Genomic DNA, 16,013 nt, shown 5'->3' with positions numbered 1-16,013 from the left:
AGAATATTGAATGAATCGTTCTTTAAATCGAAAATTATTTCCCGACCTTGGTTCGACAAATAGTGAACCCGCCGGGAGGCTTACCTTGAGAGAGACGAGCTCGGCGCGCAACTCGCGCAGATTCTGAGCATCGGACACGGCGTCGTGCAGATTCGCCTCGAGACGCGCGCGATCCTTGCGTAAGGCCTCGATCTCGCGCTCCAGCTCCTGCATCCTGGAGGCCTTGGCGGGGCCCTTGGATGCTGCCGTCGTCGCTTTGGATCTGGCCGGCTCCTTGCCGCCTAGGGAGCCGGCCCAGTTGTTTCCGGTCGACGGAACGTCGCTCTTCGCCTCCAGCGAGGAGGCGCTCGACGCCTGGCGCAGCGGCGCCGATTGCTGCTGCGCCGACTGCTGGCTGGGCTGTCCTCTGCGAAACAGCGATTTGAACTTCATCATGGTCACTCGATTGATCACCGCGTATTTCAAACAATTCTTTCTCGTAAACGAGAGAGGAAGTCCGAAGGAAACGTAAGCGGAATGATTATTTTTTTATCCGAATCTCGTCGACGAGGAGAAGCGATTAAATAGCCTGCGATCTGGAACGACTCTCGCCGTCAACGGACGATGACATCGTCCGCTGTTCCCGTTAGCGAACGCTTCGAGGACTCGGACAAGGAGGAGAATGAACGCGTCGGCAAGATTCCTGTCATCCTGTCATCTGGTTACGATGAATGGACATAATTGTTGTTAAGTCACGGATATGAATTGGCGACTATCGCGGGCGTTCGATAACCGTTTCCCTATTAGATTCTCGAAGGATGCGGAACGTTGGCATGCGACGAAAAGTTCATCCTCGAGATTGAACAAGAAATCCTCCTGATGGCTTCAATTGTGTGAGTTAACAGTATCCTTTAATAATATTTTATTTTCAAAGTGTCCTTGTGTGAATAAATAGCTTTCCCATATCACGATTGTGTAAATAATATATTTCAGTTATCACTTCGCGAGATTATATTATGAACAAAATTTGATGAGATTTCTTCAAGTCCAAAATGCAACCGAGTTATGATGCATTCAAAGTTAGCCTTACTTAGAAGGCTTTTATCGTTGATCCAGATGGGAATTAATCCGTATCCACGCGATTAATTTATTTGACGAGGGCAATTGCGAAATCGCGTAATGAATTCCTCGACTTTAAAACATATTTAAATCTCAATTTATCTTCAATGCGCTGGAAAGCGCAAAATTTATCAAGATAGAAATGAATAATTTAATGCATATCTTTAAAATAACTTTCTAAAACGTGACCGTGGTATTTAAAAAAAAAAAATCAGAGTTTCTCGATCTTTAAGATTCGATACACTTTCAATGCGTTCGATAACACATAATTCACTATTGTCGATTTAGATAGAATAAAATTAATCAATCTTAATAAATTCCTCTAAAAGGCGAACGTGAAATTCATATCGAGGATTGCTCGACCATTCAAATTCCAATGCACTTTTAAAATGCACTTAAGACACTAATAACTTAAACTCAGTTCTTAAAAAATCGCACAAGTATCTAATTTCTTACAGTTTCAATTCATTCTGTCTATGCAAAAAAATCTCAAAACACACTCGTTAAATTCTCGCGTCGCTCACGAAATTTCGATTTCATCTAAAAACGCATTCGAGTGTATCTCCCGTGATACCTGCAGCCTCCGGCGTTTTTAAATGCGCAAGCACAATAACTTTAGACAAAAACTTGACATCGGAGACTTCAGCGAACAGCATCTTTAGTAGCGTTTCAAAATCGCAACGTTGCGTTCGCTTCTGAAGCTGGTCATCTCCAAGACAAGGATCTCTCTCTCTCTCTCTCTCTCGTTCATTCACGATACACCGGGACGATGACAACGTTATACGACATGTCGTTATACGAACAATCGCCACATTGTGTGGCGGACGCTCGAGGAATTCGAAGATTCGTGCGTGAGCGAACGTGGCCTCGAGCCACTTTCCTCGACTCGCCGAGAGTCCTCGCTTCGTCGTCCTCTTCGGAGATGACTCGCGCGCGTCGGAGGCTGACGAGGAGCCCCGTCGTTGGTCTCGTCGCGTGGCGACCACTTGTTGCTATCCGTTTCGTTCCGACTATGCCGCGGTGGAACGACCGAGTGGCACTGACTTCTCAAGGATCCCCAAGGACGACCCAAGGCGCGACGGGCGGTCGAGGAATGTTCTCGAGAATAGAATATTCGGTTATCCCGAGCGCCAGGGACACCAGAAACGACACATACCGTACGACGGTGCATCGAGTACTGAATCTGAATACGCGAGTCGCAGTCTTCCCCTCCCTCTTCTCTCTTTTCCCCCCTATAATTCTACCTTGGTCCCCTCCACGCCTTCCCGACCAAGGCTTTTCTTAGGCGGCCGCCTCGCTGGACCCCGAAGGGCCAACGAGTTGTAAATGTAACCAGAGGTCGTACTCAGACCGCATTCGTCGGCCATTGAGGAATTCTCTTCGTCGCAAATTTCCTCGTGATCCCTCGTGTCGCCTTTTAAAGAACATAATTATAGATTGCTTTGAATTTATCCGTGCGCCATTCAGACCGAGGAAATTATACACGCGTGCAGAATAGGTTCGACGACGACCAAACTTAATTGAATTCTTCCCCTCCCCAAGAAAAAATCAGTGAATAATGGTTTAAATGAAATATATATGTGCATAATGAATAAAAAATATTTAAGATACAAAATATAAATTTGTACAGTCCTGTTGTACAAATGTTAACCGATATAATCTCACTAGGATGGAACAAACAGATATTCTACATCGGAAATTAAAAATATTTTAATATCTACCAAAATTTACGTTTTGCTCTTTTCGCATTTTCTTTTGAATCTTGATCTTTGAATTGTTTAAAAAAAAGAAATAAATAAAATTGTTGCTATATGTCCTAAATTAAAATTCTATTATATAAAGTAAACTCCGTTTTGAAAAATAAATTTTTTTTACTTATAATCTCGAAGCTTTCATGCCTAAACATTTTAAAACTATTAAAATATTACTTCAATACTTGACAGCTAACCAGCTGTATGAAAAGCGCCTATTATTAAACATCTCTGATCGATCTTTCAGAATTTCGGGCTGTTTCAAAATCCAGTAAGGCTAACGCTTAATAACTAATTTGTAATAAATTCAATTGTCATTTGCAAAATATCGACTTATTAAATTGATTATTGGCATTGTGCTGTGCGTACGTAGGATATGGGAAAGGTTAAGGCAAGTTCAATCGTGGTAATGGCAGATTAACGATCTCCTAGCGGCCGATTGCCCTTTGATGCGCTTCGATAACTCGGAATCGCATCGATTTTCGATCAGAGAAGGAAGAGAAAAAGAAAGAAAGGGAGAGAGATAATTACCCGGACGAGAGCTGACGTACGTGAAAGAGAGAGAGAGACAGCCATTGGGCTCTTGGGAACGGGTACGGACCTCGTCGCCGTCGAAGATGGTACGACCGTGGAAGAGAAGGAGAGGAGAGAAGCAGAGAGGAGAGCTGCTTAAGGAGGCCACACGGAATCCGCAGACATCTCACCGGTCGACCAGTTTTCTCATACGGTCGACATATGGTATGTACCCGGTGGCTGAAAGGTCTCCTCGCTTCGCGATTTCAAGTGGATAGAAACAAGTAGCTTTCTTTGTATCTATTTATATTTTTTTATTTTATTTGTATAACTATATTTATATATAAACACAAATTTCATACTGGCAACTTGGATTTGTATCTGGATACACATCTGCGTACGCTTAATTTTATTCATATCTGTTTTTTAAAATTATAACTTAAAATATAAAATTCAATAAATAAATTTTTTTCCAATTAATTCAATAAATAAAATTTATATATACTTCTAGAAATTCTTGTAATGCTAATATATAATTACATTCAAATACCAATAATAAAGAAATTTTGACATTATCAAATGGAGCTCCTCAAAGAGCAGGATGAAATGTAGCATGTTCGAGACATCAAACCTATCTGTTCGTCGCTCGTTAAACGATCAAATGATAAGCAGATACTTATCAATTGTATTTGGTTCTTATCGATGTTATAAAAGTATTTACGATATCGGTCGCGACTATCAGCACTATTATATGGCGTCACGAGTCTTCGAGCTTCTCATCAAGATGATTTGTAAATGAGAAATAAAATTAAATCGAAATTAAGAGATGCGAGCCTAAATTTTCATATTATAATTCAAATCCTCTCTTAAAATCATTCTTCTATAAACACGATTAAGAAAAAAATATGGACAGAAGATTTAAAAATATTATTTCAAGAAATTATTCAACACAAATTTATACTTTATAAAAATTAACCCCTTTTTTATTTATATAATTTATATAAAATCGTGGAAAATAAATATATTTTAACATTAAGTGTTTGATGCGATTCGACAAGGGAGAAAGGAATCGAAAGCAAGATGACGCATGCTTCGCGATTGCATCGTGATGTGCGGTAAAATCGTTCGTCCGTAACGACGATGGGGTCCCCGGCGTCGGGCCCCTGGCACGGATGCACATTCGCACGTGCACCAAACCTCCGCGCCCGGGGCAAACCGGTATGCGTTTTTCCGTCCGACGGAAATACGACACTCCTCGACGACGGTCCCTCGAGCTCTCTCGTCAGCTGGTATATGAGCCGTTGGACGGAATGGTGCTATAATAATCGCGAGTAAAAATGCGAACAAGTAGCATATACTTTCTCGCTCCACACGTGAAACTTTAAAGATTGGTCGCTCTTTTTGCCAGAATATCATACATTTAAAAAGGAAGAAAATAGGAATGTAAGCTGCAAATTTTTAAATCGTTATAATGTGTGAACACGCTTTACTTTCTTCAGAAAAATATAAAATTATGTCATGACAATGATATAATTTTCAACATCAAAATGTAGATATAATATAAATGTAATCACACAATTATTCGCTTCATTTTATAAATTGAAAATATAATATCAAACTTTTCCAAGCTTCTCTTCTTCACTTTCACGAGTTGCATTATATTCTTTACAATGTGGATTGCATATGACTTATATTACCCAATGGCTCGTATATCCGCGCGAGAACTGCAGAAAAATCACCTAAGGATACTTTATGCAGCCACATCGATCGTAATCTAAGTAGACGGATAACAGCGGCACATACGGTCGCTCCTTGCGCGAATCGGCACAGTATCAATTTTCATGCACGTGGCGAGGCAATAAGTTCTCGCGACGTCATCGTCCAGAGAACGAAGTGATAGAACCGGACATGAAGCTCCGAGATCGGAGAGATAATGTGAAACAGAGACAGCACTGTGTCCTGGTGCGGCATCCGCGACCGTTCTTGAGATTCCGTTACTACGAGAATACCGATAGAAATTTTCGCCGGATCGTCTCTTAGAATAAAACGATATTTCGTTTAATTATTAACAAAATATAATTTTTTTTCGTTTTATTATATATAGTTGTTCTATAAAGTTGGAGGATCCTCCTTATATTTTATTTGACTTCAAAAAAAATTCCACTAAAATTATGTGATAGACAAATAAAAGTCTTACCGAAGGGAATGAAAGTTATTTGGATTAAATTTATTGCACAGTTTTGCTTCTCATTATGTCATTTTCTACGGCATTCATCGGATTATCAATGAATAAAATCTATAATCGGAGAATCATTGCTGACTCGTCACATCGATTTAGACCTTCAAATAAAAAAAAAAAAAACGACTCACCGCCTCGAAATTTACAGATCTGTTTATTAATCATTATTCATTCAGCTATTAATATTTCAACATCACATTACAGTGATATGTAAGCAGTTATTAGCGCGCATACCGAAGCCGAAGACACAAGGCTTTGCGATACGATTTAAATTTCTTGCAGAGCGTGCGCGATATACATATCGTCGTCGAATTCAATGAGCACCGTCTCAAGGCAATTTTATATTACGTGATCGTCGAGATAAAAATGTTTGTCGCGTCTTTCTTGGATCACGTGGCTCACCTGAGAGTAAATATATTTGCATACTAAATCGTGACGTTAATTTAAACGCGTTTTAGATTCAACATGTTCAGAGTTCTTGACTAATAATTCGACTTCTAGTGTATTTAATTTTGCGAGGATATATTAATTAAATTATATTTATCTTATAAAAAAATTTAATCGTATTTAAATGCAACCGTAAAAGTATATTTTAAATTATATATATATATATATATATATATATATATATATATATATTTTACAATATTTTATTTTGTATTTACGAAAAATATCGCGCTGTTATTTTTTATTTGAATTAACAATTGATTTATTGTGTTCCTTACACATTTATTTAGAATTGCAAGGCCGTTATAATTATCGCGACGCTCCGATGATATTCTGAGGAAAGATGAAATTCTACTCTATTTTCAAACATTATCAGAGATATACGATACAAACGAATGCTTGAGAAAAGAAAAGAACGGCTTTGTTTTATCGAACTCTCGGGTTCGCTTAAAGTATGTACCTTTATCTCGCGTGAACGAGACATGAGTAGATATCCTTATCACAAGGTGTAGTGTACAAACCGGCCGTGTTCGTATCGGCCACTGACGTCACTCTGTCTATAAAGGTGTTTCTGATGGGGGAGAGATAAATATTTTTTTCGTTGTCGAGTTGCGCTTTAAAGTTATGCAACTGTCATAATCATGAGAGAGAAAGTGACTGCGGAGAACGATGAGAAAATAAAAGGAATCCTTTCAAGAATATTCTTCATCGAGGGAAGAAAAAAATACGCTGCTTGAAAATAAAAAAAAAAAAATAAAATCTTGAACGAGATAAACGAGAGAAGAAATCCTAACTACAGTGACAAGAGTGTGGAAGGGAAACACAGAGACGGCTTATTTATTTATTACTGTAAATACATTTATCGGCGCAGCCATTTGTGCAAATAAATATTGTAACATTCATATTTCGCGTCAAGAGAAACCAGGTTCGGAAACTTCTCCTGTCATTCTCCTGTCGGAGACTCTACAGCTGATAGCTTTCCCCCGCTTTTATCTCTTCATCCCTGATTTTTATCGGAAATTTCTTATACATACAGCAATACAACAATCTACCAAATTCATTCTCTGAACTGAGACCCGGAATTCGTTTCGATCGACCAAGTAAGGCTGTCGTTGGAAACATGGTGATGAATCCGGGAGCGTATCTTTTGAGAGCAATGACGTCACTCGTCTCTTATTGTTTCTTTCTCGCTCGGATGCAAGAGAAGTCAATTGCCTCTCTGCCCTTCTTCGGAGACCCTTTCGTTTAGAAGCCGCTCGCTCGTTTCTACGCGCACATTACAAAGCAACGGAGGCGGCCGTTTAATCGTCACTGCTCAACAGTGGCTGTTCTGTGTTGAGATCCCCGTCTCTTCGTTCGCGACAAAATCAAAAGACAGCGTTTAAACGCTCGATACATCATGTCCATACCAATGTCGTGCTGTGTTCTTACCACGTCTTTAAATTGAATGCAGATGCCCTCAGAATAATAAACTTCTTGCAAAAAAAAAAAATCATTACGATCACTTTTTAGTTTCTCATCATACATTTTTCATCAATTGTTCTAATAATAAAATGAATAATTCGAGTACTTACTATTATAAGTACGATAGATATAAATTTATCTTTTATTTCCGAAATTAATTTTTTACGAAGTTAAAAAAATATTGTTCGAATACAATGCTGGAATGCGAAGATTTTCGCAAGGTTGTTTGATATTTCTCTAAGAAAAAAATAAAAGTTAAAATAATTTAAAAAATATAACAAATGTTTTACATAACTATACTTCGTGACTTCACACGAGAAATTGCAAATGCATAATTGGCTTTACGATGAAATAAACACAGTTGGCATTTCAACTATTGTAATAATCCAGATATGTTGCGCTCTGTCGAGAACAATGCAATCGCGTCACACATTACGTTAAGAAGTGAGTTTCTATCTTGCAGGATCGCTTTCGTGAGAAAAATCGGGTTATCCGCGAACTCTTACAAATTTATCCACGATGTATCTTCTCTCTCGCGATTTTACGCGACTCAGCGCAAATGCGACGAACGCACCGGCGCGCGTCGCGCCGCCCATTGACTTTTGATTCACTGGGTATGTGGGTCGGTACCAAGTGCCGCTCTCATTGCCAGAGAGTGGGTCGTTGGCTAGTGATGGGCCTAAGACCCACGCGGGTCTCTATACTGGCACATCGATACTCAAGTGTTGGCGAATATCCGAAGGCGCGAGTTGTTCGATAAAGATTTATACGATGTAATGTGTTACAAATATAATAAATTAGGTTGAAATAAGCAAAGCAAGAATGTAAGAGTTAAATAAACGCGCGTGGAAATATACTCTTATTCTTTATGAATTTAAAGAAGCTCTGCTTTGAGGTTCTCATCGCTCTCAGAAGCAGATGTGTAAAATACAAAGTCATGAATGATAAAATCGCGAATTAGCTTCATTTTTTAATACTTGTCAGTATATTTCTAAATAATAATGCCGATTTTCAGTCCTCGTGTTCATAAGTAACTTTTCAAAGGCCTATCAACAATGCTTCGCATTGAACTCTTAAGTTTGAAACTTGAAGTTTGAGAGATAAATATATAAACAGATCCATCCAATTTTTTTGCGACTTTCAATCATCCGTTATATCGAAACAATATCCCAAAAATTTTAATTAAATTGTATCATATATTTATTTACTGTTACATATCACATGTATTTGCATTTTTTTCTCATAAAATATTTAAAAATTATGTATTCTTTTTTGACGAAATTATTACAAATTTTGCAAAAAAAAAAAAAAAAATATTTTAAAAGAAAGTTCCTATGGATGCAGTTTCGATATCATAAATAATCAGGATATTATTATAGCCTCGAGAATTTTAAACTGGTTTAAGCCGCGCGGCATTATATATAAAAAAATTATATATAATTCGCCTTCTTTTATCGGCGAGCGATATTTCGAAAGATTCGCGAAATCCAGCCAGAAACGAGAAATGAGAGAAAGTGAGCATACGAATGCGAGTCGCACGTACAAAGAGAAGAAAATCCCGATATGAGTTGTTCAATGTTAACACTACAATATAAAAATAAAAAATTTCAACAATTTTTGAACAATTTTTGATTGGCTATGTATTTATAAATTTTTATTCTCTCTGCATGGATAAGTTTCAAAGTTTTGTGTATCATATGATACTAATTAAGTAAAAATACAAAAAAATTAATATTAAAAAGTTAAATTGTTTTTTTTTTCAAATTTTCATTCATCAATTTATAGATATATTCCGCTTTTTCATATTTTATAACGCGCATCGATTTTCTACATTTCTACGTCACCTTGTATATATTTTATTACGTCGTCAATTATCGCTATATGACTTTCAAAACTCATTCTAGAAAATGATTTATTTATTTACAGCAAAAAATGATTTATTTATTTCTAAGGTAACAGCACAGTTCTCTGGATTCACGTTATAAATTAATAATGAAAAAGCGACTGGTTTGACGTGGCTGGATATATTTTCGGCGCAAGATCGATTTATCGTTCATGTGTCAAAAATACGCGGCGCAAATTAAACGCGATTAGTTGCGCGTCGAGCGATTGCTTTTTCATGCTATACAATATATTTGATATACACGAATCGAGGCTGACGGAAAATTGGACGTGAACGTATCAAGATTAAAGAAAGAGAGAAAAAAGAGATAAAAAGCACGTATAAAGAAAATTCTCAATTGACTGCCAAGTCGTAGCGTTCACTTCAAGGTAAAAATTCATAGACACGGAAATACTGTACCAGATACATATATCGAGGTCAACCAGAGAACGCGCAAACATAAAAATCAGAAATGCTGTATATAAATACATGTTAATATATTTTATCTTGCTAAAATATCTAAAAAATAAATAAATAAATAAATAAAAAATAAAAAAATAAAAAATATATATAAGAATATATAAACATAAAAAAATTAATAATTAATTGTGCATATAGAAAAATATCGATCGCGTATTTTGCAAAAATTTGCACACAAATCATTATGTCTGTTGTTAACTTAGAGATAAATGTCTTGCCGAGATACATACATATCAAGATCGCGTTCGAACACTCGACGCGGCGGCAATCTCGACGACGTTCTCGCAGAGGAAGAATCGAGATAGCCGGAGATATATGTACATCCTCAATACCATTCGTACAGCGCGTGGCATCGAGAAATCGATGAGGAAAGGAGCGCGGAGCCCGGAGCCGGGTCGTCGAACCCGATTCGCGCGAACTAACGACGAACGGACGCATCTCGCGTGCGACGCTTTTTTCCTCTCTCGTTTTTTTATTCTTTTATTTCTTTATTTAATTTTACGAACGACGAAGGCGCATGCAAGGAATCATGCTTGAGGACTTACTTTAGCCGCTGATTCGCCGGGTTCGTCGCCTTGTCTCCTCGGACGACGATGGCGCGCTCGACTTTCTTACTCGCCGCCGGCCTTCTCGCGCTGAAGAGCGACGCGACCGCGTCCCTTTTTCGCCCCGCGTCCGGCGCTGATCTCGTTGGTGCCGGTGCTGGTGCCGCTGCAATTGCTGCTGGCTCCGCTGGTTTTGCCCTGAAATCCGCATTAATTAGGGATTGACATATTTTTTTTCTTAATTGACGGAGGCATTGACCGCAACGAGACTAATTGGCTGAATCGCGCGATGCGCTCTCATTCTATTTTGGAAAGAGACTGCAATTATAAAGACGCCACTCCTGAAGCGCCAGATTAATATTAACTCGTTAGATACTCTATGTGTGACACATATCATTTTGCGAAAAAATATATTGTATATATTAACAAGTAATCGATATGTTATAGGCGACTCATTTATCACAGGAATTAATCAATTATGCGAACCAATGATAAAAATATGAAAGAATGAATCGCGTTCGAACGATTCGTTTTGCTCGTAGCAAAATCTGCTGTAGTTGATAAATTCCTAACACGCAATATGTAAACAATAGTACGACTTTGACCTTGTTCATTCATACGGCGACACTCGAGTGAGTAGGTAGTGGCGTAAGTCGCTCCACATCTATCATCGTATTATTTTTCGAGGTACGATCGCGCTTTGTTAATCGATTATAAAAATATTAAAGAATAATCGTGTTCCGAAATATAATACGATAGGCGCGATTATTTCATAAGTATTTTGCGTGATATATTTATTTGAAATAGAAATTGAAGTGGAAGGATATGAATTATAAATTGTTTCATTGTGATAGCGGCGATAATTATTTCTTTAAATATATTTAGAGAGAGAAAGAGATTCAAATATATTTTGTTTTGTGCTTTGAAATTTTATCGATTTACATGTAATTTGCTAATAATTTTGGAATTAAGAAATTATCATTAATAAATGAATCATAAAATCGAGCGATAAAAAGAATCAAGAGTGATTATTAAATGATGAGCTAAAAAATCAAGGAACATACATACATAAAATATTCCCCACGTATATTCATTAAATATTTCGACAATGATGACAAGCGTCACTCGTTATTCGACGCTAATGTTTTACTACGTATAATGCTGATAGCGTGTATATATATTAACAATAGCGCTGACCTTGACACCTTGCTTCACGGTGTCACTCGAGTTCGAGCGAGGTAGTATAGTAAATCGCGCTCCACATCGGCATCTGAATTATCTTCCAAAACGCGATTATTCTTTAATTTTTATCATCGGTTCGCGTAGGTGATTAATTCCCATGATGAACGATTCGTATGATATATCGACTGCTTGTTAATACAATAATATTTTCAATTATATTTCTATAATATTCACAATTCTATATATTATTTATATAAAATTTATATAAAAATTATAAAATTTTATTATATATTTTTCAAAAGTTTATATTTATATAAAAATCTTTTTTGCGAGATTTATTTTATTAAATGTCTAAAGGTAAAGGAAATAAAAAAATTTGTTTGTGCTTAATAATTAGCTTTTTAAATATTAATTATTTTGGATACTCTCTGCTTTATGTTACATATATAATTTAATACAATTCAATTCTTTAAAAATTAATATATTAGAAAGTTCCAATATATGTTCCATATATGTAGCTGACTTGTTGTGTCAACAATTTTAAGATCGTATCGCTTTCGCACATATATTCGCGCCCACGAATGATGAAGAATAATAAAAGACATAAACAATCGATGTGCAATCCGTAATTTCGTTGCATAATAAAAAATCGGAGGCGGTGAACAACCGCCTATTCGCCCGCACACGTTCGATAATGATCGGGCCAGCATAAACGCAGGAAAGCCGTTGAATTTCTAGTTACGCAAGGAATCAATAGGATATGTATTACGTAATACCCGCGCGCGTATTAATGTAAGGCGATTGCTGAGAAGTGCGTGTACGATGCAGGTGATTAACGGGCATGGGAATTGCGTAACGCATGTGTGCGTGCGCGCCGTTAACATTTCCCCTGCGGGAATAAGAATTAAGAGAGACGGTGGCAGTCGGTTTCACGCACCAACGCTAATTTCGTTATCGCGTCTTCGCGACGATTAAGTTACATCTAATCGAGAAAATCACGTGCGGAGGAAGATGTCTCGTCGAAGGTTGCATGATGCCCTCGATGTCGGGAAAATTTTTCATCATTTCAAAGTGAGTACTATTCTGTATTGATAAATATAGAAATATTTTCATTAAAATATTAGAAAAAAAAATATAAATAAAAGTAAAAGCTTTTATGGAGTAATAAACGCGTTTATAAAAATTATATATATATATATATATATATATATGTGTATGCAGCAATGTAAAATGTGGACGTTTCTCAGATTGATAAATATGTATATTTTAATCATACACATATAAAATCATATAATCGTATATATTTGCATGTGTTACGATACTTATTAAAGAAATTAATATAGCCATATTTATTTTCGCGTTAAATTATCTATCGTTATCGTCGAGGATATCGAGGATCAAAATCGCGCGTTGGGAAAAGATCAAGGATAAAGATCGAGGCAATCGAGAATCCAATTCGATAAGTTATACCAGTATATATCTCCGCCAGTTGATGAGGTCAGATTGCTAACCGTTGGTCAATGCCCTCTCGTCAGATCCGTTTGTTGCGAACGAACGAACGAACGAACGATCGATCGATCGATCAATCAGTGAGCTCCGTAAAACAAAAGATTGATTCTATGCGGTATTACCGTAATCCGTACTCGGTTAACAATGCTCACCCGGCATTACGTAAATTATGAACAATTTGTGCCGCTGATGGAATCGAGTAGAAAAATCGTAAGCCGTATTTCGTATCGACGTAAAGATATATATAAATATGCCAATCTTATTGTGGGGGGAAAGAATTGAATTTTACATGCGAATGAAAAAAAATTGAAATATTTTAACTATTACGTAAAATAGGAATAGAAATAATTAAATTAAATCTCTTTACAACAATATGAATAATTATAATTATCAACTAAATTATTATACACATATATACAAATATATATGTGTAGTAATATATATAGTTTAGTAAGTTTTCTTAATTTTATTAAAATTTTATTGTACCATATATTGTTTATTAAAAAACTAAATATTTGCATAAATTAATATTTTAACTTTTCTCGTAATTTTCAATATATCAAAGATAAGTTCTTACTTTTTCATCATCGAGTGTGTACTTTTCGATTATTATATAAAAATGAACGAAAATATAATGGGATTGGATCATCGTTCACGTGCATTTGCATTAAAAGAGTTTACGTGCGCGTTTTCCGGTTTGTGCAATGAATATCGCAGGTAGAAAAGCATGTTTTCTAGAAGACGATCGTCTAGACCGGCTCGTAACACGCGCATGCACTCATTTATCTCGGTTACGTGACGTTCGCTCTCTCGTCTCCGAGAATCGGATTTTAACTGATAAAACGCGACGTGAATTTATACGAGAATGTTCAGTAACTCTATCTGTACGCGAAAGCGTTATGTTGCATTAATGTGGCATTACTAAGAGAAATGTGACACACCTTGTGCCTATCTATTATTAATAAAGTTGTATGATAATATCTTCCACAAAGAAATTATATATAACTTTCATGAAAAGATTCTTTGTTTTGTTCATTTATTTCGCGCGAGATTTTCTAGATGCAAAAATTTCAGTAGCTTATCGCGAGAACAAAAATCTAAGAGAATAATAAAACTATTCAATAATTTCTTTATCGTAAAATATCTATCGCAGATCTTTGAAAGTAAAGCAAAGTTTAATAAAGAAAAATATAAAGAATTAATTAGATAATGTTTTAATAATATTTCAAAATGACTTTTATCAAAAATAAATATAAATAGTAAGCATAGATGAATAAAAATAATAATTTTGAGGATAGAAATAAAATAAAAAAAAAAGAAGGGAAGGGGACACCCGGGTTTGAACCGGGGACCTCTCGATCTGCAGTCGAATGCTCTACCACTGAGCTATATCCCCAATGAGGATTCTCTTTTTAAATAACCCTTTTCACAGCTTCAACTGGCAGGATAAAATTTTATAATAAATATTCAAATATAATTATCGTTATGTTAAATCAATGAACAGATCTCCAACCTGTACATATAAAATAGAAAAAAGAAAAAAACAATTTGCAATAAAATAACAATTTTTAATTTTGATTTAATGATATTTATTATTACGATAAAAATTGCAGTGTAAAACATTAGATGCATGAAACAATCTGAAAAAACTTTAACATACCTTTCACTAAAGCAAATTTTATGCTTTCTAAAATAATATTCCATATATTTCCAATTTCTCAATTTTCATAACGATCTAAATATTTTGTAATTAATATATATACTTGGAGATAATTTTCCCGCGCATTCGACAATAAAATCCGTCAACGAGTAAAATGCGACATCAAACGACTTGTCGAGTCGCGATGCAGAATTCCCAGAAGCAAAAGTTCAGAGTCATTTATGTAGTGGCAGGTAGATAACGGATTTCTCGGAAAAATAACCGGTTTCCCGACCCGTGACGTATAAGAATACCGTGCTACTATGTCGCGTATATTACGATTATGATAATGAGCGATCTTATTACTACGACGATGAAATTGCACGCCAGCGTCCTCTGTATAGCCTCTCGTTCACTACTAAGAATCTGTTACGATACGAGATCGATAATGCAGGACTTGTAGAAACTGCATTGTATATTATATTTTCAACACACATTTTGTAAAATAATAAATTAATAATAAATTATCTTTTATATATTATGCAGTCATAAAAATTGCTTGACATCTGGCTTGGTATCTGGATTTTAATTTATTCTTTTTGACAAATTAAAAAATCCAATTTATTATTTGCATTACATTGTTTATTGTTCAATACAATATATTAACTTATTTAGATTCTGAAATTTATATGTAAGTTGGATAGATAAATTTATAAGTGTATATTAATATACGTATTTCCGTATCGAATTATTTTTGGCTCGCCAAGCAATTTTTATTATAATCCTTAACGTATGTACTTACTGTTTTCCACTGGATTTTTTCGAAATCGATAGGGTAGTTTGCGTGGTCCGTTTAAACGGTGCCCGCCCGCCCGAACCCACGGACATCCCGCTTCGAGTCTGAGAAAAAAATATTTTTCAATGAGTATCTGTTATTTGTGATTTACTTTGCAATTATATATTAAGTCTTAATCATAATTTTAATTAGAAAGTAACTAGAATAGAAAGTAATAAGAGAAATAAAACGGATATATTTCTGCGCACTTTTATTTTAATAATTATCGAAAGTAGGAAGAAATTAAATAATAAGAAAGACTTGACATTTTACAATCGACTTCCTGCAGAAATACTCGACAAGAAAATGATTTACAAAAAATGTTCATGCAGATAATGTAATCTTTGGCGCGATAATATCCTCACAGAAGAAAAAAAGAGAGATTGTTGAAAATTATCTTCTGCAGAAATAAACAATCAGGAGTGCGAT

The 16,013-nt window shown here is 35.8% G+C and overlaps 1 protein-coding gene and 1 non-coding gene across 6 annotated transcripts in view; both read right to left on the bottom strand.

The window, feature by feature from the left end:
- LOC126852511 (cytospin-A) overlaps positions 1-16,013 on the bottom strand; it is a 42,554-nt gene that overhangs the window by 9,828 nt on the left and 16,713 nt on the right. For all 5 annotated transcript variants that reach the window (XM_050597370.1, XM_050597375.1, XM_050597372.1 and 2 more), the window contains 3 exons: positions 15,552-15,649; positions 10,420-10,617; positions 85-406 (listed from right to left, as the gene is read on the bottom strand). In XM_050597370.1, coding sequence (XP_050453327.1) covers positions 85-406; positions 10,420-10,617; positions 15,552-15,649 — 618 coding nt within the window. The remainder of the gene's footprint in view (positions 1-84; positions 407-10,419; positions 10,618-15,551; positions 15,650-16,013) is intronic.
- On the bottom strand, positions 14,435-14,506 carry Trnac-gca (transfer RNA cysteine (anticodon GCA)). Its single transcript has one exon. It is a non-coding gene; the product is annotated as a tRNA-Cys (tRNA).

Source organism: Cataglyphis hispanica, chromosome 10, assembly GCF_021464435.1.
Source record: "Cataglyphis hispanica isolate Lineage 1 chromosome 10, ULB_Chis1_1.0, whole genome shotgun sequence".
NCBI lineage: Eukaryota > Metazoa > Arthropoda > Insecta > Hymenoptera > Formicidae > Cataglyphis > Cataglyphis hispanica.
Note: the sequence above shows the minus strand (reverse complement) of the source record. Positions and strands in the feature narration are given on the sequence as shown.